Consider the following 23,433-nt stretch of genomic DNA (forward strand, 5'->3'; position numbering starts at 1 on the left):
CTTCACCGGCTTACGGCTGCAGACGCATGCCCGCACGCCACACCTTCACCAGTTTCTTCGTCTGTGTCTCCCTACCACCTCGTATATGAATAACACCTGAGGGAAATGGCGGGACACGCATTAATATATGTAAAACAGAATGATAGCCGCCATCTAGCGCCAACTCGCGTGAGTTGTGAAACAATGATTGTTGATTTCTCCTTGAAAAGAGTCTTCTTTGCGGTGACTTGCAACTTTCCGCGGGGAAAGCTGGGGGGAAAAGAGAAAACAATTTGAGATGGGGGCCCATCCGAACCTGTATAAAGCCCGCTCTATTCTCAAGGTGGTTCATCCATGTGATCGATATAGTACAGCGGGATATTAGACCGAACCTGCGATAGATAAATATATCTTGGATGAGTGTATATCAGCGGCTAAATGACAATCAAACATGCGAATTTTAGGTTTTCCCTGAATTCTATTTGGAAAAAGAGACTTGTAAGTTTAAAACGATTCTTTGTACTACTTTGCATCTTGCCTTTTTTAGGTTGTATTATAAACGGTTTTCATATCTTCTACCTACATCTAAATGGCTCTAGCAACCCTGCAGGTATTGATACTGCGCCTCAGGTTGCCTTTTGTCCTCTTACGTTAATGAACGAGGCTAAATGCCTGTCATATTTAATTGGATCAATCTCCTTACAACTTGAGCAGATAACTGTTCTTGTTCAGCTGCCTTTTTTGCTGTAGCCTTCTCGAGTGCGAAATCTCTAAAGACGGGCCTTCTTGCCGTCTCTACTCCAATGCCACCTTCAACTGATCACAAGGTCCTCCGTGGGTCTCCGAAAACCTAGCACCGTCGATTCAAGCTCATCTGAGAGAGCAAGAGTTTGTATCTTCTGTATTTTCGAGAGGTATGCACCTCACTCTGATCACGTGCACTTACACGGAAAGGATCAAAAGCGAGAGCGCCCTGACTCTAACCGACCCATCATGCTCCAGCACGATATACCGCCGTATAAACTGACCTCTCGAAACAGAACAAGGCTTCCTGCGTGGTCATGTTGTCCAGTTGCAACGAGGCACAGAAACGGCCTCAACTTCTCGGACACTTGATATATGTGCTGCAGTGACATGCCTTGATGCTCGAACAAAATGAGGAGTTTTCCGCTGAGTTCGATACAGCTGTGTGTGAGGAAGCCGTTGTGCGTGCTAGTCGAAATGTGGGTTTCGTAGGGCGTTCCAGTTTCAGGTGGTCTGTTTTCATCGCTCACTATGACGCAGATTGCGATCCGTGCACACGAGGCAGCCATGTGACTGATCGGTAAGGGAATTAATTGCCATTTCTACGCGACGTGCACACGTCCGTAGCCTGGCGTAAGAAATGGACATGCGCAGTTACGAATGATTACATACAACCATACGCATACATATCGATCTAAACAGGCTTACACATACTCCGTATCCACGCGTGATACACACGTTATACAGAGATGACATTCGGTACGTTGGAGGGTACAGAGAGACGCTTATGCATGCACAGTTATCTGCAAGCTTAAGGCAAACTTTGACTTAGTGGCCACACCAAACGGGGCCGCAGCGTGAGCCAGGCTCAGCAGCGACCGGAAATAATCTCCAACGTCGCTGCTTTCCTCCTTTATCACTCATTCACACTGCACACAGCTCGATCAACGGACTGATGGTTGTCTGGTTGCGTCTGCATCCGAGCGTAACAACGCAAGGTGCTTCACTTGGCGAGGAACAAGCGCTGTCGCGTTTAGTTCCAAAGAGAAAAAGAAACACAGGCGTTGCAAATAAATGCCGCATTACCCCGAACCACAACTCAAGCACCACTGACAAATGCCAACAATGCACCTTTTACACACGTTACCACACAACCAGAGGTAGCACGATACATCTACATACACACAATGTACGCAAATACACGTCTGTACGCCCTGTATATCCACCACATCTGTACTCCGTGGTCATTTTCAAGATTCGTCGAGCTTGCTGTGCACCATCTTATGCAGTCCACACAAAAAGTCCACGTAGCAGCCCTCGCCCGCAATCGCGTCCTCGACCAAGTGCGTTAGAAGCCGTGTTTCGTCGAGCGAGCTGGAAAAGAAAAAGCACACGGAAAGGTCGCACCAACTTGCAAGGCGTTTGACCTCTGGGACCCGTCCCGAGACGGCTAATGAGCACCTGCGATAGCGCTGTCCACTTTCGCACTCGTGCTGACCAGCGTCGACTGCCCAGTGTTGGCCGCAAGTGTCCAGTCTACTCTCAATGCTGCCGGCTATTAATCACAGGAAAGACTGGCATAGGTCTAACTCGTCCTCACGCTGTTTCACAAGGAGACATCATCGCATACAGAGAGAAGCACACACCCAAGCAGAAAAAATTGAGTTCCTTCTACTGAAAATAATGGTCCAGCAAGATGTCTGATGGAAGCTAAAGTGCAAAGTCAACGCGTTCGATTATTCGATAATCGAAAATGTGCAAACGCAGACAGAGATACCCACATGTGTGTAAAAGTACAGCTAAGTCAGACGCGTGTCTGTACAAATAGACAATCTACTCGTCTATCCAAATCTACACACACGCAGATGCGGAATTTGTAGGATCGATCCCAGTCAGTGGTACATGACGCCAGGACATGTGGGAACAGGCGAAAAAACGTCTTACTTTGCATTAACGACCCTGAGAGGCAAGTATGGCAGCGTCGCTTTGTCTTTCCGAATCTGGCCGACGATTCTCGATACGATACCTGTGAGCGTGGATTGAGGAAACACGAAACGGTCAGAAATCACACGACGAACAGAAAACGTTTGAAGAGCAAATATCCCCATCCCGTGGCGGAGCGCAGCTGCCAAATCTTTTTCAGGGGTCGCATGACAAAGAAACACTCTCACACTACGGCTGAACATGCTTCCTAAGCACGAGCCCCCACGATGGGCGCAGAGCCAGCGAGAGCAACGCGACCCACAGCTTGGCCAGGAAATTCCATTTGCAGCATTTCGGCGACGGCGTCGACTGTTTCAACAACGCACATTCTTCTTCCCTGTGCTTCAGTCGGTGACTTACTACCGGCGGAATCGTCGTCTGTGCGCAGTTGCAAGAAAGGCGCGTTTTCCTCGTTCACCACAGCTCCTTCTCCAAAGAGCTGCAGGCACATGTCAGTCAAGACGAGGCCATTCGTGAAAGCTCCGAGTCTGAAAAGCGCCCAGACGTTCACCGCACGCAACCTGTCTGGCAGTACTCGCAGGAAGTGAGAAATGAGACACCCAGCGAGACATTCCGCTATCTAGACACCCCACGCAAGTTGCCAGTTTGGAGCGCTTACTGCAGCCAGATACTCCGGCTTCACATGCTGGCCGACATAGAGGAAGAGCGCTGTTCCGACGTCGCAGAGAAAGACCCCGTCGGAGGAAATCTTCACTCCCGTTGCGGCGAGCGAGTCCGGCAAATAAACGTTGTCCGCAACTCCAGTTGGCAGTCCGGCCTGCAAGACGTTTCCAAAAGAAACCGTGATGCGAAACCTCTTAAGTCGCCTTCAGAGACGAATTCCTGAGGGTCTCAGAGCTAGGAAGGTGCAGCTGCACGCTTACAGGGCGCCCAGGCATCAGTACACACGGCGGAGGGAGACCCCCGTGGAATACACAGTCAGCGAACGGCCAAAGACCATTCACGTGTTGGGTACTGTTCCAACGGAGAAACTCCCCCTGACTTTCAAGCGCGGCAAAGAGAAGAGACCGAAAGTTAGCTGCGAGCAATTCGACGGCCTCTCTCGAGTTCTCGCCACGGTACGGAGACTCCCGATCCACGCACACGAGGGTGTCTCTTGAAAGGCAAGCCTCCAAGTCCTCTACCGATCGCGAAGCTCACAAACGTAGTCTGTCGCCACATCTATTTTGCACCTCTTCGTTTCATCGTGGACAGATTTTAAAGGACAGTCGCTTACCCTCTGAAGCATCTTCTTCTCCCGCGCCTTCTCGAGGTAGGAACGATGAATCGGAAAGACGCGAGGGTAGAGCAAGCCGGGGTACGCATGCACAGGCAGACCCATGAAGCGGATCAAATGCCAAATGCGCTCGTCTTCTCGGACTTCCGAGGACCGGAAGGCCTGCATTCACAAATCACAGACTTGCGGATCCAGATACGGGTGCTGGCGCAGCAGTGACAAAGGTATTTGCAGATGAAAAAGCTAATGTCTTTGCATACATCAAAGGAATAGGAAATTCTTCAGTTCATTTCAAAGAAAACGTACACGTTCACACACTCGCGCACAGAATGCCACACGCAGAGCCATACTGCTTTAAATCCAGGACAATACGCTTGCAACAAGGTGACGCTCTTTCGTATCCGTTCGCATGGATGTGAGTGTGGATGCGTATGAGATTCCCTGGGAAGCAAGTACAACATATGGCAAGAGGACTTCGTCCCAGAGGATGCGCCCGTAGGAAATCCCGGAACTCTCTATGCCAAGATCTTGAGAAGCATGACTAGACGTATAAAGAAAACGACAGAAAGCTGCGTTTCGCTGCCCTTCGCAATCTCTGCATTACCGCGTGCTTGAAGAGCGACATGATGTAGACTGGGAGGAGTTTGAGAGAGTCGGGAAGGATCAGCTGGCCAGCCGAAGAGGTCGAGGCGCACTGCAGAAACACGGAACAGTGCAGAAACATCGACATTACTTGTAACCAGGGAGAACGCAGACCTTCTTATGACAGTCGGAGAAAAGCACGGAAGAAGACAAATCAACCTCATTGGCCTACACTGGGAGAAGTGCCGTTTCTTCCGGTGGAAAAGGATGCGACACGTACTGTCACACCCATACAAACTTTGATACATGCACAGGGACCTCCCTCCCCTACTGAATACACGCACCCGGAGACACACAGCTATATACACGCATAAAGATGTAAATATACAAATTTAACATTTATTTATGGAAAGTGTGTTTGCATCTGTCACAGTGCACAAGTAGATCATCAACACACTCTCTGCAGGCACGCGCAATCAAGTTGGAAGTGTTACGCATTTCAAAATTCTGCTTGGACCTACGTTTGCTCTGTAAGCATGGAGTATGGACACGAGGGGTTCCATCGTTTTCTCTCGCCAGTCTTTCTCGCTGTGAAGAACCATCTTTGCCGCTAACCGGGTCATCACGGCCACCGTGGACTCCACCTAAAGGAAACAAATGAAGTGCTTCACTACTACAGGTGACACACGCCTCGACCCAAAGTCAAAGCTCAGGTCATCTCCTTCGCTCTCTGCAAGCATCTTCCCATCTGTCTTTACCTGCACATCGAATAACCTTCCTGTTCCCTCAAGCTATTTGTGTAAGCTGCAGTTATGTCGGTTCGCTCAGTCCACTCAGCTACATATTCTGCTATCTGCAGTGGAAAAGCCAGCGCTGCGTCTCCGAACAAGGACACCTGCAGTCGTTCTTTGCCGGATACGAGAATCCATCTGACACACGCCGAACGAAGTAGATCCGACAAACAGAAAAGGGAAGCACTCTCAACGTACCTCCGCAAAGCGGAACAGAGAAGAGAGGGAGAAAGTGACCGGCATCGAGAGAGTGTGGACTCTCAAGTAGCGTCGCGGCGGAGAAGATTCATGCGATCCATCTGGCGACCTTCCTGATTCCATGGGTTGCAGGGGGGTGTACGCGCAAACGAACTGAACATACACCTGTTTCACCGAGTCCAGCCTGAGCGAACCACAGGGACACGAGAGATGAGGAGCTGCAACGACGACAGAAAAGGGGAACCATGCAAAAATAGCTTTCAAAGACTGTGTCTTACTGTTGCACGTGCTTGCACAAAAACGCAATCGTCATATCCGCGTCCATTCGCGGAATTCGGAACGCTGTCTGGTCGTAGAGAACTCGGGGGCCGCCAAACGGCGCGAGAATCTTGTCGACAGCCACGCCGGTGCTTGTCCGCAGCTTTGCCTCGCACATGAACGCCAGCGGAGACGTCAGCAGCCTGTGCAGGTCCTCGTAAATTCGCATGTAGTCTCTGCGGACCAGGACACACCGAAAACGCAAGAAGAACGCGTGAGCATAAAACCTCGAACTCCCAGCGCTCACGCTCGCCACTCCGGACTCAGCTGTTTCCAAAACATCAAGTTTCACACAAAAGGACTGATAATACACAGAAAGCAGCATCGCCTCCGCCGGTCTACTCTCCACATCAGATCGTCGAACTCAAAGTGTCAACCTTTTGTCGGCACATGCATGTATCCATATATGTGTGTATGCCTGCATGCATGAATTTACACACACACACATACATATACATATGTATATATGTATGTATATGTACGCCTGGTCGTATCTACGTGTGTCTGTTTTTGCGAGAAGTCTCTAGGTTGTCCCATTCATTATTGGATCCCTTTTGTATCGTTTTCGCCAGTTTCGCCGCACCTGTTCCAGATGAAGTCGTGTTGGTAAAACACTTTGCCTCCTGTGTGTGTGGCGATGGAGCCCAGCGTCTGCAGAAGCATCTTTGCGTTTCGTGTGCTCGGATATGCGTGGACGTCGACGCACACTCCGCCACCCGAGCAGTCCATCAACAGACCTTCGTAGAATTCTCGCTGAAAAACAAGATATGAACGCGCTTGCGCAGTAGCTTTCGAAAGGAACAGCCGGCATTTTCAACCCGCCGAGGGCACCCGAGGCTCTTTGAGGCAATCTTGCGAGTCGAAATGTAAGACGATCTAGCGCTGATGTGCACAGGACACACTTCCAACTCACATCCGGCCTATATACATCCGCAGTTCTACGCACATTTGTTCACAATTATATCTCCGACCAAACATATACATACATATACTCATATATATGTATATATATATACGCATATATATATATATTTATATGTGCGACGATGAAAACAGAGCTCCGTGTATATCTCTGTACTTAAAGTGTTGCTCCAGACCGGCCAGAACAGGCCCAGGCGCAGACATCTGCATTCTCTTACTTGCTGAACCTCGAAAGAGGCGCCGCCCACTCCCGTGGTCACCTTCCCCATTGGGTCGCTCTTGAGAGAACCGACACCTGCAGGACTCACAGATGCAAAAAGACAAAGCGAAGCAAACACAGTTTCTCTCGTATCAAGGTCGTTCCACAACAGCTACACCCTAGGCGCAGTATGCGTACTACTGTCATCACTCGTATCGACAGCGAGAGAAGACTGCTTCTTAGATGCTCATAAACCGCCCCCCGTAGACACCTGCGGGCAAGAAGCTGGGAAGAAGAGGGCGAGGAACGACGCAGAAAAAAGAGAAGTGAAGGCGCGAGTGACGCCAAGCAAGCACGAGGCTTAACCACAGAGAAACAAATATGAGGGAGCTCGCGCGACACAGACGGATGCGACACCAGAAGAGAGACGCCACCAGGAGTGCAGAACAACAAACGAAGATACGACAATGAGACTACCGGCACCGTCACTAGCCAACAGGGGCAAGAGAAAAAAAACCGGCCGAGCGACAAGGCAAATATAAGCCCGTTATCTATCTGCCTATATGTCTGCACGGTTGTCAGAACCATAGAAATGTAAGTGGAAGATATCTGAAGTTATGGCAACCTATAAAAGGCAAGATAGCAGGAAGTATACCGAATCGGGGAAGCTACTGAAGAACATGCAAATCGGGAACCTACCGTGATTCGGCGGCGAGGCATAGAATATTTCCACCATTCCCCCTGCTCCTCGATCGCAAACGAGGTCGACGGCTGCCCGAAGCGCGGCATTGCCAACCGAGCGCTCTCCAGCGTCGCTGTTCAGTTCACCTAGAAATTTTGGGAGCTCTTGAAGGAGGGCCAGAAGCTGAAACACAGTCGAGGGAAACGGAGAGGAAAAGCCGGAAGCCACGAAAACAAGGGAAACGCGAGGAATGAGAAACTCCCCAGAGAAAGCGAAAAGGGAAAGTGTTTGTGTGGGAGGAACAGAGGCCTTGGGAACGCAAGTGTAAGGAAAAGCGCAGCGACTCGGACGCCAGAGAGATGAATAAGATGGAGACCGGGACGCGAAAGGAAAAATCAAGGAGGAAGGAGCTAACCGAGTTCGAGGGCACATGCAGGCGAGTGCATTTGCGATTCGTCCTCTCTGGGAGGTCTTTGTTTACCGGATCCAAGTTCTCTCGTATTTTTCACGACCATCATGTTAAGGGCATTAAGCACAGTGGCAACGAAAGATTTGTGGAAACCCAGCATCTGTAGACACGGTGTACAAACACCATGTTCACTTTGGTAGGCTCCTCCCTGGAGAAGGACCGGCGGGAGAAAAGGGTCATGAAAAAAAGAACGAAGGAGACACGAAGAGACGACAAAACGAAGCGAGGTCCGGGCACAAGGTCGAGGCGGGCGGACTGAGAAGGAACACGGCGAGAGCGAAAGCAAACGACGGAGAGAGCAACCAGGAAAAGTTGAGACTGAGGCGACAGATAGAAGCAAAAAGCACTCATGCAAGCGAGTAAAGACATCTTACGCTAGAATACAAGATGCAAACAGGGAGACAGGAAAGCACAAGACTTACTTCTGGGTATTGATGGGGCGTGAAGAAGAGGAGATCGATCGGTGCAGGCATGAACGGATCGTCAACGTCGGAGACAAACACCGCCTGAAAGCACATAGAAAGGCGTTTTTGCCAGTAAATACGTCTGAGTCTTCTTCGCTTCCCGTGACACAAGGAAGCTGGACTGCTGGGGCATCGCGTTCCTATAACAAGCGTGCTCCTCTTTTTTCCTGTCCCCACTATCATTCTTCTGTCGACCATGGACTGTCATTAACACCGCACCGCATCGTTGTCCTCTGAGACCTAGTCGCCTCCAGGTAATGGAGGCGCCCAAGACGGACTGTCGAGAGGAGCTTGGTAATGACGATAACACCCCAGAAACACTTTTTCACGTGACAAGCGTAAGTTAGACAGAGGGTCTCAAATCCTAGTGCCCGTCTTGGTCCACATTTGACGCTTCTTCACATAACAGCAGACGGGTAACGGCAGGCAAAACAAAGGTGAAGACCTCAGCTGGTTTGACCTCAAACATCTGCGTGTCCACCTCAGGGTTTTCGGCTTCGTGTCAAGGGGCATCGCAGATCTTGTTCTGGAAACGTAACCGAACCTGGATCTTTTCAGGCGTGACTTCTGTTTGGGCATCTGTCTCTTGTGCTTCGCTCCAACTCCCGGCGTGTCCACCTTGCGTCTGAGCGTCGCCTTCTGAGTGTCTCTTTGCTGTTCCTCCGTGGCCGGGGCCTGGGTCACCACCATCGGCTCCACCAGCGCCCCCGACGCCGCGTCTACGGAGGGGGCGCTTTCTCGGGAAGAAGATTAGACGATCCGAGTAGAGGACAAGGGCGATTTGGGTGCGGAGAGTCCCCTGAGTCGTTCGCAGGAGTTCTGCAATCGCATGCAAGCAGCTGTTGGCCAGATTGGACCTCACAGCCGCCATGGAGACATCGACGACGAAGACAACGCAGGGGAATCGTTGAAGCAGTTTGGTTTCTGCTTCTTCTTCTCGAGCGCGTCGCTGACTCGGGGAGAACGCGAGAGGCACTTCCTGCGACCCGTACAGCCCCGCCCCCGGGGCAGCCTGTGAATCTGCAGGCTCTGGAGTCTCTGCTGAGGCGGCTGGTGTCTGCGAGCGGGTCGAAGAGTGGGGGTCCGCGGCCACAGTGTTTCCCGCCTTTCTGCGAGCTTCGAATTTCGCTTCAAACCCAGGAGGCGCCACGAAGTCGACACTGCCCTTCCACAGTTCGTTTCTCTCGATTCCCTGCGGTCTGGCCTTTCGGCGCGTGTCCCCGTTTCTGTCCTCGTATCCGGGGCGACCGTCGCCGTGCATCTGCGAGCGGTACAGGTGCAGGGCTTCCATATAGTACTCGGGGAGCAAGAAGTGGTGATCGCAGAGGTTGCAGACGCACTCGTTGCCGCCTGCGGCCCAGGCCATAAACGGGTTGATGTACGCCCGACACCGTGGACACCGGACGGGCCCCTCGGAGGTGTTCTTGCCTGCTTTCGCGGCCTTCCGGCCCTCGGAGCCGCCTCCATCGACCGCGCCCCCGGATCTGTTCTTCGCGCTCAAGTGATGCGTGAACAGCGGCGACGTCTCGGTCAAATCAACCACAGGAATGGGCTCCTCGCACGGGCCTTTCTGCGCAAACGGCTGCACGAGGATCCCAAAGAAAAGCGACGAGAGAGACAGCGTATGGGAGAAGGCTGGGACGTGGTTCAGCGTGCAGCGGACGTAGCGGCACGAGCAACTTCCGCGGTCGAGCACTGTATAGACACTGCACGGGTTTGGCGGGAGGTTGTACTTGTCCGACTCGAAGACGCGGCCGCCCTCCTGAGTCACCGTCTCGCTCCGGCCCTCGGGACGCGGCACTTGACAAGGGTCGATCCGCGAATTCACCGGCCGAGTCAGCGTCGACATGCGCGGAGGAGGGCTTGAAGCGTCGCCCGAAGCTGCGTTTTCCGTCCCACCTGGCTGTGCGGTACCTGGACACGCCGACGACGCCGGCGACGAAACGCTCTGCTGCGACCCGCCTCGCGAGGCCAGCTCAAAAGTCGAAGGTGACGGCGAAGACGCGGACGGCTCGGGAGATGGTCTCCGGCGTGAACTGGTGGAAATGGAAGCAGACACCGGTTGAATCGGTGCCGCTTTCTGGAGCTGCTGCCGCTCTTGTGAAGGTCCAGACGGATACCCTTGACCCACTTCGCCTATCGAGTTTTGCCCAGACTGAGACGAACCACAGGATCCCCCAGCCACTCCTACGTACCCTCCGTCGTTCCTTTGATAACCGTAGTTCCCCTCAGCCTGCGCATAGTTCGGCGCAACTGTGGCAGTTCGATACTCGTTGGGGACCGCCTCGCCTCCAACCGACTGCCCCCGAGCCGCTCCTGTCTGTGACTGCCCCTGCGCTGCCAAGAGAGACGCATCCGGCGACCACCTCTGGCCTGATAGGTCGTCTGTCGAACCCGAGCTCTGCTGAATCGCCATCCCTTCAAGCGGAGGCGCTTGCCGTTCCGGACGCTCAGAGCCAACAGATCCAGACGGTTGCTCCTGAGACACCCGAGCAGCTTCACCTCCACGCCCTGGATGGTGCGATGTATGCACCCCCTGTTGCGGAGGCACAGCATGCACACCCGGTTGCGGAGGCACGAACGCGTCCTGCATCATGGAGCTGCTCCGTACACTTGGTTCGCCTCCGGAGGCAGGAACTGCGCCTTCTGAGGGCGGCCGTGTGTACCTGTCGTTTTCGACAGGATTTGACACGCTGCGGCCAGTTGAGGCGAAACTCTGTGCCTGCACGCCTCCGTATGCCGGCTGCTCGGAGTGCCTTCGGAACTCAAGGGGCGGCGCAACAAACGCCGCAGCTTTCGTTTCTCTCCCGACCCCAGTGTCTCCGACACTCTGTTCTCCCTTCCGGACTCTCTGGTGGCCTTCGAAGACGGGACCCGGCGCGCGATGCGCTGCATCGGACAAAGACTGTTGCTCGTGCACTGGTTGCCCAGGTGTCGATACACTCTCTGCAGGCAGAAGCGGCGGATTCGCCGCGTCTTTGTATGGGTCTGACGGGTAGTTTGGAGCTGTCGGATTCGGGAATTGACTGGTTGTCGGATGTGGGAAGTGACCGCGGTCGCTGCTCCCTTGAATTGAATCTGGCTGGGAATACGCTACCACAGGAGTCGTCTCAGTCGCGAAAGCAGACACAGGATTCCCTGGAAACAGGGAAGCGGACAAAGCGGGCGCAGCGCCAGAATAGGAGGCAGAAGGAAAGTACTGTTGGGGCACGGAGACAAGCGACTGAGAGGGCGGTTGTTGATACCAGTTCACGGGAGCTTGCTCGTTAGAATTGCAATACGGCGGTTGAGAAGGCGAAGCCCCTGCACGAAACTCGAGAGCCGGAATCTGAGAGACAGCGGCCGGCGAGGTCCCGTACTGTTGCACCTGCTGCTGTGGTGGAGAGCCGGCCTGCATGTCGCCGTTGCAGGCAGGGGCAGGGTAATGGTGTGGATACGACTGCTGCATTTTTCTAGAAACGCCGCGCTTGACTGTCGAATTGAAGGCGGAATGTACACCTCTCTTTTAGCCTCTTCCCTGCTTGTCTGGGCCGGGGACCCAGAGATCTCACGCAGGGGTTACCTCTTTTAAGTGTCTGTACAGCGGGTCCGAGACGAAGTAGGTTGACGACGCGGAAAAGGACAGAGAAACGCTTGCAGGAAACAGAAAGGAAGTTCACAAACGTCAGTCACAGGGCTTTTTTACCGAACTCCTTCTTCAGGGTTACACGCGACTGGGCAAAGAATCGGCACTGTCGAAAAAACTGGAACCGACTCACTACCCTGTACCTGACACAGTGCAAAAACGCACACTGAGAACAAGAAACATAACTCCGACTCGTGACTGCTGCCGAGGACGTCGTGACTTTCAGTCGGTCCGGATGTATCCACGGACCATCTGTTGACCACAGAGAATAGATTAAGGCAAAAAAGCGACGACCGAGAGGGAAAACGACAACCTAGAACAGATGCGAACGAAGATGGAGATGTTACATCACTAGTTTCGACCCCAAGGCTCACGATTTCGGCTCCTCCAGGCGAAGAGCTTCAGACAGAAGCGCATGTGACACGAATCTAAGAGGCTGCATGTGGTACTCCAAACGGAAGGATCAGTATCAACCGTGCGGAATTCCTGAGCCGCTTGTCATGCCAACACAAGATTCGTAGTGGGTCTTTACCCACTGAGGACATCCGAGTGGTATAGGCCTCTCGATTACAGGAGTCGAATACAACGCGTATGCAAAACCAATTCAGAGTCTCACCTCGAGACACAGCAAGCAGCAAAAGTGGTGTGACGACCGAAAACGGTTCGTTTGAAGGACGAAGACAACAAAAAGAAGAGAGTTTACGGCGCCCAGGCTGGAGATAAAGAAGCAAAAACTCGCCTCGCGTCTCCACCGAGAGTGTTCATCACCGAGCGCCGTAGAAATCACAGACAGGCTGCAGCCGCAAGCCGGTGTAGTGGCAAGAGCATAGCTTAGCGAGGCTGGAGAATTGTTGCACAAACAGTAACCGACGCCTTGTCAAACCGGGAGACAGTTTGGGGAAAGGAAACGAGCAGAGACTGGTACAGAGTTCAGCTCTGTTAATTCTGATGCGAGTACGAATGGAGTAGAGAAGTGGATTACATTACTGGTGTCACACAAACGCACGCTTGTCACAGCTCAGTACATCTCGCTGAATCAATCGGGTCTAGTTCATTTCTCTCTGTCTACTCTCTGGTCTTTTTACCAGTAACGAATCCGATAGTTTTGTAGGGGTAACAACGGAAAGCGGTGCAGATAATCCGATTTTCTCGCCCTTCGCCGGTGCGAGCGAACCAAACACACCTCTTGTCTGACAGTACGCACGAAGATCTCGCACAGCGTTTTCGCTTGTGAAGCGGAAACGGTTTCTAGTCCAGGGAAAGGCAGAGACACATCAGAGACCAGAGAGACCAAAAGGAGAGAAGAAAACGCTACAGATGGAGATCGAGCGTCCGTGGCTCGGTGGCCGCAAGGTTGGTGCACAGCAACAAGAAAACCTTAATCGATGTCGCCCTAGTGACTTTTTCCCGCGGGGTGCATGCACTAGTGTTACATAGATGCGTGCTCGAGTGCCAGCGGCGTCCGAACCGCGTTCGCTGGATGAAAATTGTTCACACTAGTAAACATACAGCATCCGACAATGAGTGACCTTCTCGAGAAACAGCTCAGACGGAAAGCTGCGAAAACTCGCTCCGTCGCAGGGCTGTCGAGGGGTTTTGCTAAAAGTGGAAGGCAAAGGGCGACGTCAACGGGAACCGGAACACACGAACCAGGAACCCTTCTGTGTTGTCCAGATGCCTAAGGCCAAAGAACCATGGTTGCCGAAGGTGGCGGCACTGCTAATAGGAGGATGGAAGTGCGGTACACACTCGTCAGTAGGAGTGTTGGGGTTCTTGCGGGCATCTGTCTTGTCCATAACCAGTGGCCTTCGTATGTGCGTGAGTGTTTTTGGGTTAAGAAATTCTCAGACACACAAAAAGAACTCTGTCTGTCGTGAGCCGCCAAGACACTCTGCTGACCGTTTATATTGTTGTTTGTCCCAGGGGGACAATAACGCGGAATGTGGACGTTAATGATGAGAGACACGTTGAGACCCTTTTTGACTTCAAAATGATGGTGTCGAGCCTGTCTCATCGCGACGACAACCCTGCCACTGTGATTGATACCCGGGGGTATCTCTTCAGCTAAACTGTCTATAGCAGCATGCACTGCTTCTGGCACCAATTTCTGCGTCATAAATGTTCCAGAATCAGCTGATCCCAGCTAGTGATTGACCCGTAATAGAGGTGGGGCAGGCTTGTTACTGCGTGAGTACTCAATCTATCTGCCATCATCTCTACTGAATGATAGGTAAGTCGAACATGTCTTTGGCCTTGGAAGCTTTGCTCACCCCCCTTCTCAAATCCGTTAGCGGCAGTGTGCATTTCACCGAAACGCAGGTGCGCACAGTGGGGACACTGGGACGTGGTGCTTCAAGTGTCAGCCTGTTATATAGGAGATGACAACACCTGCTACCCTCTGCTCGAATCTCAGATAGAGATCCTAAACGAATATGTTACATAAGTGCTAACAACCCACAAACACACGATGTTTTGGTGTGCTTAGCAGTGGCATTCCTGTACTCTGGCAGTTCTAAAGACGCCTAGTCGGACATTTTAGCTGTCGTACCCATGCTTGTGTGTGTTCACTTTTATAAGCTTCAATTCCTTCCAGATACCCCGGTGGATTGCATCAGATGCCAGTAGGTGCTTTTCAGCGATGCAGGCATCTCCCTATCACTAATACACGTCATACGGTGACGAAGTATCCAACAGAAAAGAATTGTGGGAGGAAACATGCTCATGGTATTTCTGGAGTACAGAGACAGTGACGCAATTCTACGCATCGTTGCAAGAGACTTCACAGCGCCGCAGTCTACGCCCTGATAACCAGCGAGCGCCGGCGACACATGTAACTTGTCAGGTTCGAGAAAGACAAATGAAAAACGTGGAGCGCCCAACTGCGAGTCTGCAGATACCCTTATTCCCTCTGATGTCTGCCTATGACACTGGCACCTTTACACGAGGCCTCCACAACCGGCATCTGCGATGTCCGGGTTGCAACGCATCAGAGCCTAGAAGCCTCAGAGTTATACTCCTGTTCCACCTCAGGAGAAATCCACCTGGTTCACGAACTGGAACGCCCGCCAACACAGTACCCTCGCAATCCATACTTGGATTCAAAGCGCTTATAAACTGTCAGATTCACCAGTTCAATATATGGAAGACTCACTCGCGGCTGAATCGTTCCACAACATGATGAGCCCAGGCTTCTAATCAGCTTTTCTCAGTAGCTAAAAAATGTTATGGTGCAACCCAAGTCCATCGCCTGCTTCCACCTGCTTCTTTGGAAGAGGATGTGCCTCGCGCTCTGGAAACCGCTGGGATCCGGTATTCACAGTGACTTCTTCGAAGGCCGGTGACCACTTCTTGCGGAGCACCGCACAAGCCCTGCGTGGCTTTGTTGCCGCCACGAGCATATTAAACGGCGCTTCGGAAAAACTCTTGGAGCATCAGAAAGACATACGCGGAGAAGTGGAGAAATTTCGTCGGAGGTGCCAAGTTTTTTTCACATGCCCTGCATGCATTTTCTCGATGTTCCTGCTACAGGGTGGAGGCATGCACATGTGCCATCGACGCTGTACAGCAGGAGACGACACAACACCAAAGCGAGAAAAACCCAATGTTTTTCCTTCAGTAAAGAAATTCCTGCATACATACATATTCCGTCATTTGTACTTGTTTGATCTTAGGAAAGAGGAATCGAGGAGGCAAGATGTTTCTCTCTCGTCTCCTCCGTATGGAGGTGCCACTGCCAAGGTTCACCAAAGATCGCTTCTATCGACGGGTGAGCGTGAGTGCAAGTAGGCTTTGTTTTTATAGTTTTTTCGTGGCGTCCTCCAGGGGCTGTTTTACATAGGAAATCTGTTGCAAAAACATTATCAGTGGCAGTGGTGCGGTGATACATGGCAGGAAAACACCACCAATAATGGCCGTGTTTGCATTGTACTCGAATATGCCTGCGCTCATGTATTCTCCGCTGCCATGCGTGCATGAGAATGCCGAATGCACTTTCCATGCTTTTTAACTGTATTTTTGACTCTAAATTATACGGCCAAACGGGGCAACATTCGAGTCGAAGCAAGCTTCAGAAAGTTTGTGTTCTGGCGCCGAACTGTTTATCGAGCGTCAATGGCGGTGGCTTTCAACATCACATGGAAGCCCGTTGTCGTACCAATGACTTCTACCAGCAATACGTGTGGGGTGTCTTTTCATTTCGTCTGTGGACCCCCGAGAGACTTGTCTCGTGGAAAATCTGGGCGTGAAGCGACTTTCCAAGTGCGCCTAGAGGAGCGTGGAGTGCGAAGGCATTCAGCGCTGAACAGGTTGTTGACCCTCTTACTGATATCGTAGTCCACCCGTAATAAATTTCAAGCCATGTTATGAGCTCTGTTTGTGGAGCTCTGGCTGCGGAGCACCTTGTTACAAGCCCCTGGTAGCGAGTGACTTGAGAAAAGTGGCAAAGGTCAGCGGAAGGAGATGCTTCCGATGTCAGGTGTGCCTCCTCTACGAGTTTTTTCCTTAAGAAAGGGAAGGATGGAACATACGCAAGGCGTAAACTCACTGTCATGTGGAGGCCTGCTGTCAGGCGTGGAGCTGTTGGCATTGCTTCGTCGGTTAGTCAAATGTTTTGAGTTCCAGAAGACTTTTGTGTCAAAATTCTCGTGTTGTGCGTATCCCTGTCGTGTCATGTGTTCAGTTCAACATGATGGAGGTGGATCGCGCGTCGTTCTACTATTGGAACCTCTTCAGCATCGCCGTCACAACACTCCCTCTTGCCTATATGGCAACGGTGAGTTTATCCGTACATGCATATCCGGGGGATGGCAGTCGTTTCACTGTTTGATACAGCAGTTTTGTTACGAAATGGAAAAGTACCAGTGTATCAGCTTGATTTGTAGAATCCATGCATTTTCTAATTCTTTTCCGTACCGCTGAACGTTTGTTGTGAGGGTGGGCGGTGTCTGCTGTCTGGACAGCCAGCGAAACCATGAAACGAATGTGCGTCCACGAGTAACGTTTCAGACACATTGGTGTGTATGCATCACCCAAGAGAACCGTTCTGTATGACCAAAAGACACGCAGGAAGCTCCAGCGTTCTGTCCACGTTAATCGCAAAAAATGAGTTTGTGAATCATAACGACTTTTCCGTTAGTGGGTGTTGTACACACGAAATATGGTAACGTTTTAGTGCCAGGCACATACTGTTTGCTCCAAATATACAAACAATCATGCCGACGCAAGTGAAAATGCTCATGTGATGAAATCAGTATCACTAGTTGTAACTACTGAGCGGACGCGGAGGTGCTCTGCGTAGTGGCAGCTACTCGATCCACGAAGTCTTGTTATGTCCTTTCCATTTCTGACATAGTGCGAAGAACAACCGGGCATCCGTTCTTTGCCCTGCATGTGGTGCCCCAGGTGAACTATCGATTTTGCGAAGAATCGGTGATGATCTCGGAGCGAAGCAGGGGTGGCCAGTTGCCTTCGGATGTTGATCGCGGTCTTTTCAACTCGGAGAAGCTTACACGATAAACGTCGACTTCGAGGTAGTGAATGGGTCTCTCCGGGTGCTGGAGCAAGACTGGTGTTGTGATGTGCTTTGCATGTGGATTCCAGAACGTCAGTGATGGGTCGCTAAACTTTCTAGGAGTTTCGTGTAAATATTCTCTTTTTTAGTTACAGGAGCTTAGGTTTGTGTGGCGCGGCACCCGCACATCGCCTTCGGGGAAGGAGTGGCGACCTACCACGATTTATGGTCGAAGCTGTGTTGACGACGGGTTGTGCTCTGCCGGTGTCATCAGTAACTGCCCATAGTTCTACCGTGAGAACCCCGTCGTCTTCCCGGTGCAGCATATGATTATTGGCTGCCCTGTGTGTACGGTCGTTCCGTGTGACGTATCATGTGCAACCATCCACCATTTCCCGGCGTTCGAAAACTGCTTCCACCCGGGCAGCCCAGGAATAATTAAGCTATTCTATGCCGTACCAGAATTTGTCACAACCGGCCACAAATGCCAGAATGAGGCACATACATTCAGGCCTACGAATTATATATCAGGGGTACCCAGGACACGACAACAGACATAAAAATGGTTTACCACTGCGTCGTACATCCGCGAGCGCGATGTGCCACTGCAGGTGAAACATCGTCGACGGATACACAAACCAGAGTTCCTGGCAACTGTTCGTTCCCGCTCTATCGAGGAGTGAATTCGAGTTGCCTGCAAACAACTTGGGATCATGCCGTTTGAAATACCGACAAGCCACCTAGAATCAGCAAACATCTGTTAGGAGGCAGGGGCAATTGTGCAGGTGGCTCTTGCGTTTCCACCTCTTTGTGAGCGATACACGCGTTCATTTTCAGCGTTCAGAGATGAAATAGACCGAGGCCGCTATGTAGTCCACCTGCACTCAGTGGGTAAGGATTTAAACAGCGCACGACCACATCCGAGTCACGCGGCTAGCCACCGGCGGGATTTCATGCAGCTAAGAACCGTCTGTTAACTGATCTAAGAAGAAAAAGTGCAGGTTCGTGTCGCTTGACCCATACGTGTCTATTTGAATAAGAGTCTTTTGTATGGTCAACGACCCGGCGCGATATGTACTTGTAACTGTGCCCCTCTGAAACATATTGGTGAGATGCCTAGGTCACTTTCTCGCACTCCCAAACACCACGACAACGCGTGTATACCCGCTGCGGCGCGCGCGCAGGATGCTTCCCTATGACACGAAGTGAGGTACCAGTTGAGTTGCCTCATTTTGGGTTCGTCCCTAAAGAGAAACAGCGTCGTTTGAGATATCGTGTTCACTTTATCCTCAAGCGTGGAAACAATATTACTAAGTGTATCGTGGAAGGCAATGGAGGCTCGACCTTGCTTCTGCTGTACTGGCTCACCGAAGAGCTCACCTCTCTTCACAGATACTGCATAGCTATTTTTGTGTACCGCAGTGTCACACCAAAAAGAGGGAGAAACTGCACGCGGATATTGGGCAGCCTTCGCGTGTCCGAAAAAAGTTCGTGCCGATTAGGGACACTTTGTGTGGCGGTGGAGGAAAATTGAAGAATCTTTTCAGAGACAACAAACACTGCAAAGTGTAGGTTGAGGACCGTTTCGTTGACTCTCAACGGCCGACACCGCGTGTCCTCTTACTCTGGCAGAAAGGTCCATGCGTTTCTGACAGAAGGCACCGTCACGAGAAAAGATAGTTATGAGCAAACACACCGGTGATGTCATGGTTATGCACTGCAACGACGGGCACGAGAATGTAGCTTGTTTCAGAGAGACTCGACCGAGGAAACTCGTACGAAGATTGTTGGGGCTCAGCACCGGTGCTGCTCCCCCTCCTGTTGGGTACTGCCTGCAGTATCTGTGATTAGTTCCGCACCGAGGTGAGCAGATGTCACAGTTTGATGGCTGAGGAACCACAGACATCAGATACATGAGACGCAACATCTCCAACGTCGTTATGGAACGCAGCAGACACCGTCGTCTCGAAGACCTATGTTGCTGTCCTATGTTTGACGATGGAGCTCATCAAGCGCTAGAAGCAGTCGTTTGTCTTGAGACGTTGTTGGAGTCACGTTTCTGTTTCGGAGAGGCGCACGTCTGTAAATCCGGGTCTTCTACAGAAGCCGTGGGATTTGCTTCAGCGGCCTTCTTAGCAGGAGCTCTACATTTTACGTGGAGGCCGTCCAAGGCAATGGGTGGAGCGCCGACCAGGGGTGGCGGGCCTGAATATCGGACGTCTTCTTTCTTCCCTTTCGACGATTCAGAGTGGAAGTACAAACAGTTCATCAGCTTGTCGTTTGATGCTACTCGCGAATCGTTATAGAAAAGGGAGCTCTCGTTATCGAGGCACGGCACTGGTTGGCCTAGGTTATCACGAACTTGCCCGTCCCGGTCAACCGTCAGGTGCGTAACGTCGGTTCCACCTGCACAGGGCTACACAAAAGTGAACACGCAGAAGACACATGACAGCGACACAAACTTAGGGCCGATCGTGACAAGCTGATAAGCGACACCAATTAAAAACCTTTTGAAACGCGACTGTGACATTACTCACACAAAAAGCGACACGGAAAAACGAAGCACTTTTCAGGGCGCTAACTGTGGCCATTCACAGTTGGCATCAAAATGCATTCATAGTTGTCTACAAAAATATTCCCAGGGGATCCACCAACCGCCTGAGAACTACAAACAAAGTGTCTTACTCGATGTTGGCGGGATGTTTTCTTTGTGAGCCACCTTATACTTTTGTTGAGCCAGCATATCTCGTTCGTGGCCGTCTTCTTCCATGTGACGAGGCGCATCTTTACAAAAGCATATTCCGTCTGCTGGATGTGGTAGCTGCAAAGAGCACTAAGAAGGTGTGCTATTGCTCTGACGAAGGAGATACTGTAGGATGTTATCAACAGAAACATGCCATGGTCTTCGGACTTTCTCTTTTGATTCCAGCTAAAGCAGCTGGCGGTGGACAACTGGAAACATGAAAACGAGTTGAGTACTGTAGTGTTGCGATCCACTCGCCGGTCAAATGCAGTTGACAAAATGCTATGAGCAGGGGTCGTTCTGAAATCTTTGGGATCAAGCCACAGTCAGCAGGCACACATGTGAGAGCATGGATGCGTGCTCGGCCCTCCATGTCTGGCTACTTCCCTGTCCACAGTGGGCTACGCAGGATTAAAAACGAAGTGATGCCAACGTTAATGATTTGACTAACGCTTCGTTCTCTTGTTGGTGCTGCGAAACACTACCCCTGCATGATGGACTTGCCACCGGTGCTCTGGATAGCCAGTTCCGTTACCGAGGAACCTCGTTTCAAAGAGGCAGCCGCAGCGCCACCTCGACTCGAAGGAACGCGGAGACATCGTTTATGTTGGACACATTCATTTGCATGAGCTATTGACCTTGTTAATCTTGAATCGGCTAGCTATCCATGTTTCGCCGTTCAGAAGGCAGGAGATAGGACATGTAACCCGAGCGCGTGCCTCACAACCAACTAAACTGAGGGAAAGAAGGCACTGGGCACAGATGCGTTACGAGAGTTTCGGGACGTCGGTGGACTGGGCTGATGGGAGACAGTTGCTGACGTCAGGATAGTTCGCTTTTGACGCCCTTTAATGGACGTGGAAACCCGTCGCGTCCCCTGGGGAGAGGTCAGTCTAGAAGGTGTGACTCTGCTAAAACAGTGAAGTACTCAACAAGCTACACATCACTTGCGAGGAAGGCGATTTCACGAGTTTACGTACATATAGAAAACAGCCCATTCACCCTTGAGTTTTCACTCTACAATGGATGGCAATATCTGCAAGTGATTGTGACAGGACTGCAGTTGCAACTGCTATAGTAGCGCACCCTGATCATATTGGAAAGACGGAATCCATGATTGATTCGGACAACTCTTTTGGTCACGATTGCGTCGCCTCTGCTGCCCATTTATGTTAACAACAAGCATACGCCCTGTCTGCCCAATTGCGAACTTCATCCACAGGTCGAATTGTTGTCCGATAGTGACTTGTCGTGCACACCTTTTACCAGCCACTGCTTGAATCCGCACTTCCTTTCAGTCTTGTTTTTGGCTTGCTACCTGGCAACTCTACCCTCAGTTGGTCCTAATGGAGAATCGCCCGGTGCATCAAGTATTCATGCGCACAGCGGGCATTAGGTGACGTTTCACTATCAGCCTCGTCAAAGCAGCTGAAAAGAACATGAACTAACAGCTGCCATAATCTGCGAATCAGAAATGGCACGGTCGCGTGAGATAATAAGCAACAGCGTGACAGTGCCGGTCCCGACCACACACGCCCATGAGTTTACGCTGTTTGTTTAAGAATTTACATAAGGTATCCACACAGCCATCCTTGTCCGAAAAGCAGCCCATGATGCATTGCGCCTATGTATGCCTACCACGATTTTTGACGCCGTGAACGCTATCACAGAACGGCACTTTCCAAACCGCTACAATCTGTTGATGTACGGTTTCGATGGTTTTGACTAGCGATTCCATCTAGACTCCGAAGGGCAAAACAAGTGTAAAGAAGACGAGGAACGAGCCGTCGTAGTGTCTGCAAGCGTGTCTGTAAGTATCGCAGACAATGTCTCTCTCCAAATGTGGGCAGTGGAGCACCCTGATGCCAGCACAAAATCAGTCAGCTGCTTCGACGAAGGGAGCCACAAACAGTTGTCCACTGAATCAAACACTGCAGTCACACGTTGTTACGACGAAAGCATATCCCTGGTTAACAATTCGTTTCTTTGATGCCACATGCAGGAACAAGGACCGTGATATTCGCATTTCTGTGTGAATCCAATGGGCGGGCCTTGATGATGCAACAGATCTGGTATGCCCTTGAAAAGCGTCAAGGGGATTGATACTGGTAAGACCATCCTTTCTCTAGGCGGCACACAGCGCAAGAGTAACGCCACTATGAATTCCCAGAGAATACTATGGTGAGTGGAACGAGACTGCTGTCTCGGTGCGATTTAGAGAGCTGTCGTAGCCACTGGCGGATGTTTCCACACAACAATATTGCCAAAGACTCGCGACACTTTCTCCACATTTTCCGGCAAACAGGCCACGGAAATTTTTGAGGAAGTAGTGATATACGTTCCCTGCACTGTGAGTCCCGGCAACTGCGCATGACGAGTCGTTCAGTTAAAGAGTAGCCCACCGCTTTCATAAATGTACTGGAATTGCCGAAGAAGTTGTAAATTAGACAGTCATTTACTGTAGGCGACTGCAAATGAATCGAAAACATGACTGCAGGCAGTGAGTGGTACGGGAACTCTGCTGGGACCTGTGACTGCATGCGCATGCACACTCGAAGCGGTTATGTTAACGCACATTAAAAAGCTAAGTTTCAAGACAGCCCCTATCCCTCTAAATACCCTCAATGTCTTTCTGTTTCGAAGGTGTCTTCGATGAATGCTACATAAATTTTTTGCCTGAGCAGCTCCCGATAACTTGTGATCGTCTGTCTCTCGAAGGGTTGCATGCATCTGGATAGCATGACAGGCGAATTTGCGTACAGGCGTCTTGTCGAATTTTGTTTTTTCGGGTGGTCCCTGCCTTGATGTCGACGAGAAAGGAAACACACCGAAACTTAGTGTTGCTTGTCGGCTTCGCCGCATGTGTGTCGATGTCGCTCTGTACTGTTCGTCTCGTGCGTTGCCACTCTCTCGGCCGCCTCGAACATTCAGGAGCTGCGTCGAGCGCTACAACCGCCTCGCAGACTCGCTATCAGAAAGCATGACAGAA

The 23,433-nt window shown here is 51.3% G+C and overlaps 3 protein-coding genes across 3 annotated transcripts; 1 reads left to right on the forward strand and 2 right to left on the reverse strand.

The window, feature by feature from the left end:
- Positions 1–1,297: 1,297 nt before the first annotated feature.
- On the reverse strand, positions 1,298–13,578 carry TGME49_226510 (Sec23/Sec24 trunk domain-containing protein). The gene is made up of 14 exons (XM_002366263.2): positions 9,112–13,578; positions 8,526–8,609; positions 7,652–7,817; positions 6,972–7,048; positions 6,416–6,585; positions 5,793–6,008; positions 5,515–5,698; positions 5,047–5,169; positions 4,548–4,637; positions 3,944–4,105; positions 3,326–3,484; positions 3,067–3,145; positions 2,668–2,749; positions 1,298–2,097 (listed from the first exon to the last, which is right to left on the reverse strand). Exons 1-14 carry the CDS (start codon positions 12,013–12,015, stop codon positions 1,974–1,976), a joined length of 4,620 nt encoding a protein of 1,539 aa, XP_002366304.1. The 5' UTR covers positions 12,016–13,578; the 3' UTR covers positions 1,298–1,973.
- Positions 13,579–15,758: 2,180 nt separating this feature from the next.
- Positions 15,759–18,159, forward strand: TGME49_226500 (hypothetical protein). Its single transcript, XM_002366262.2, has 3 exons — positions 15,759–15,958; positions 16,871–16,963; positions 17,593–18,159. Exons 1-3 carry the CDS (start codon positions 15,887–15,889, stop codon positions 17,704–17,706), a joined length of 279 nt encoding a protein of 92 aa, XP_002366303.1. The 5' UTR covers positions 15,759–15,886; the 3' UTR covers positions 17,707–18,159.
- Positions 18,160–19,293: 1,134 nt separating this feature from the next.
- TGME49_226490 (hypothetical protein) lies at positions 19,294–20,861 on the reverse strand. The gene is made up of 2 exons (XM_002366261.2): positions 20,387–20,861; positions 19,294–20,117 (listed from the first exon to the last, which is right to left on the reverse strand). The coding sequence occupies exons 1-2, from the start codon at positions 20,594–20,596 to the stop codon at positions 19,710–19,712; spliced, it is 618 nt and encodes a 205-aa protein (XP_002366302.1). The 5' UTR covers positions 20,597–20,861; the 3' UTR covers positions 19,294–19,709.
- Between the last annotated feature and the right edge of the window lie 2,572 nt (positions 20,862–23,433).

Source organism: Toxoplasma gondii, chromosome X (genome assembly GCF_000006565.2).
Source record: "Toxoplasma gondii ME49 chromosome X, whole genome shotgun sequence".
NCBI classification, from domain to species: Eukaryota; Apicomplexa; class Conoidasida; order Eucoccidiorida; family Sarcocystidae; genus Toxoplasma; species Toxoplasma gondii.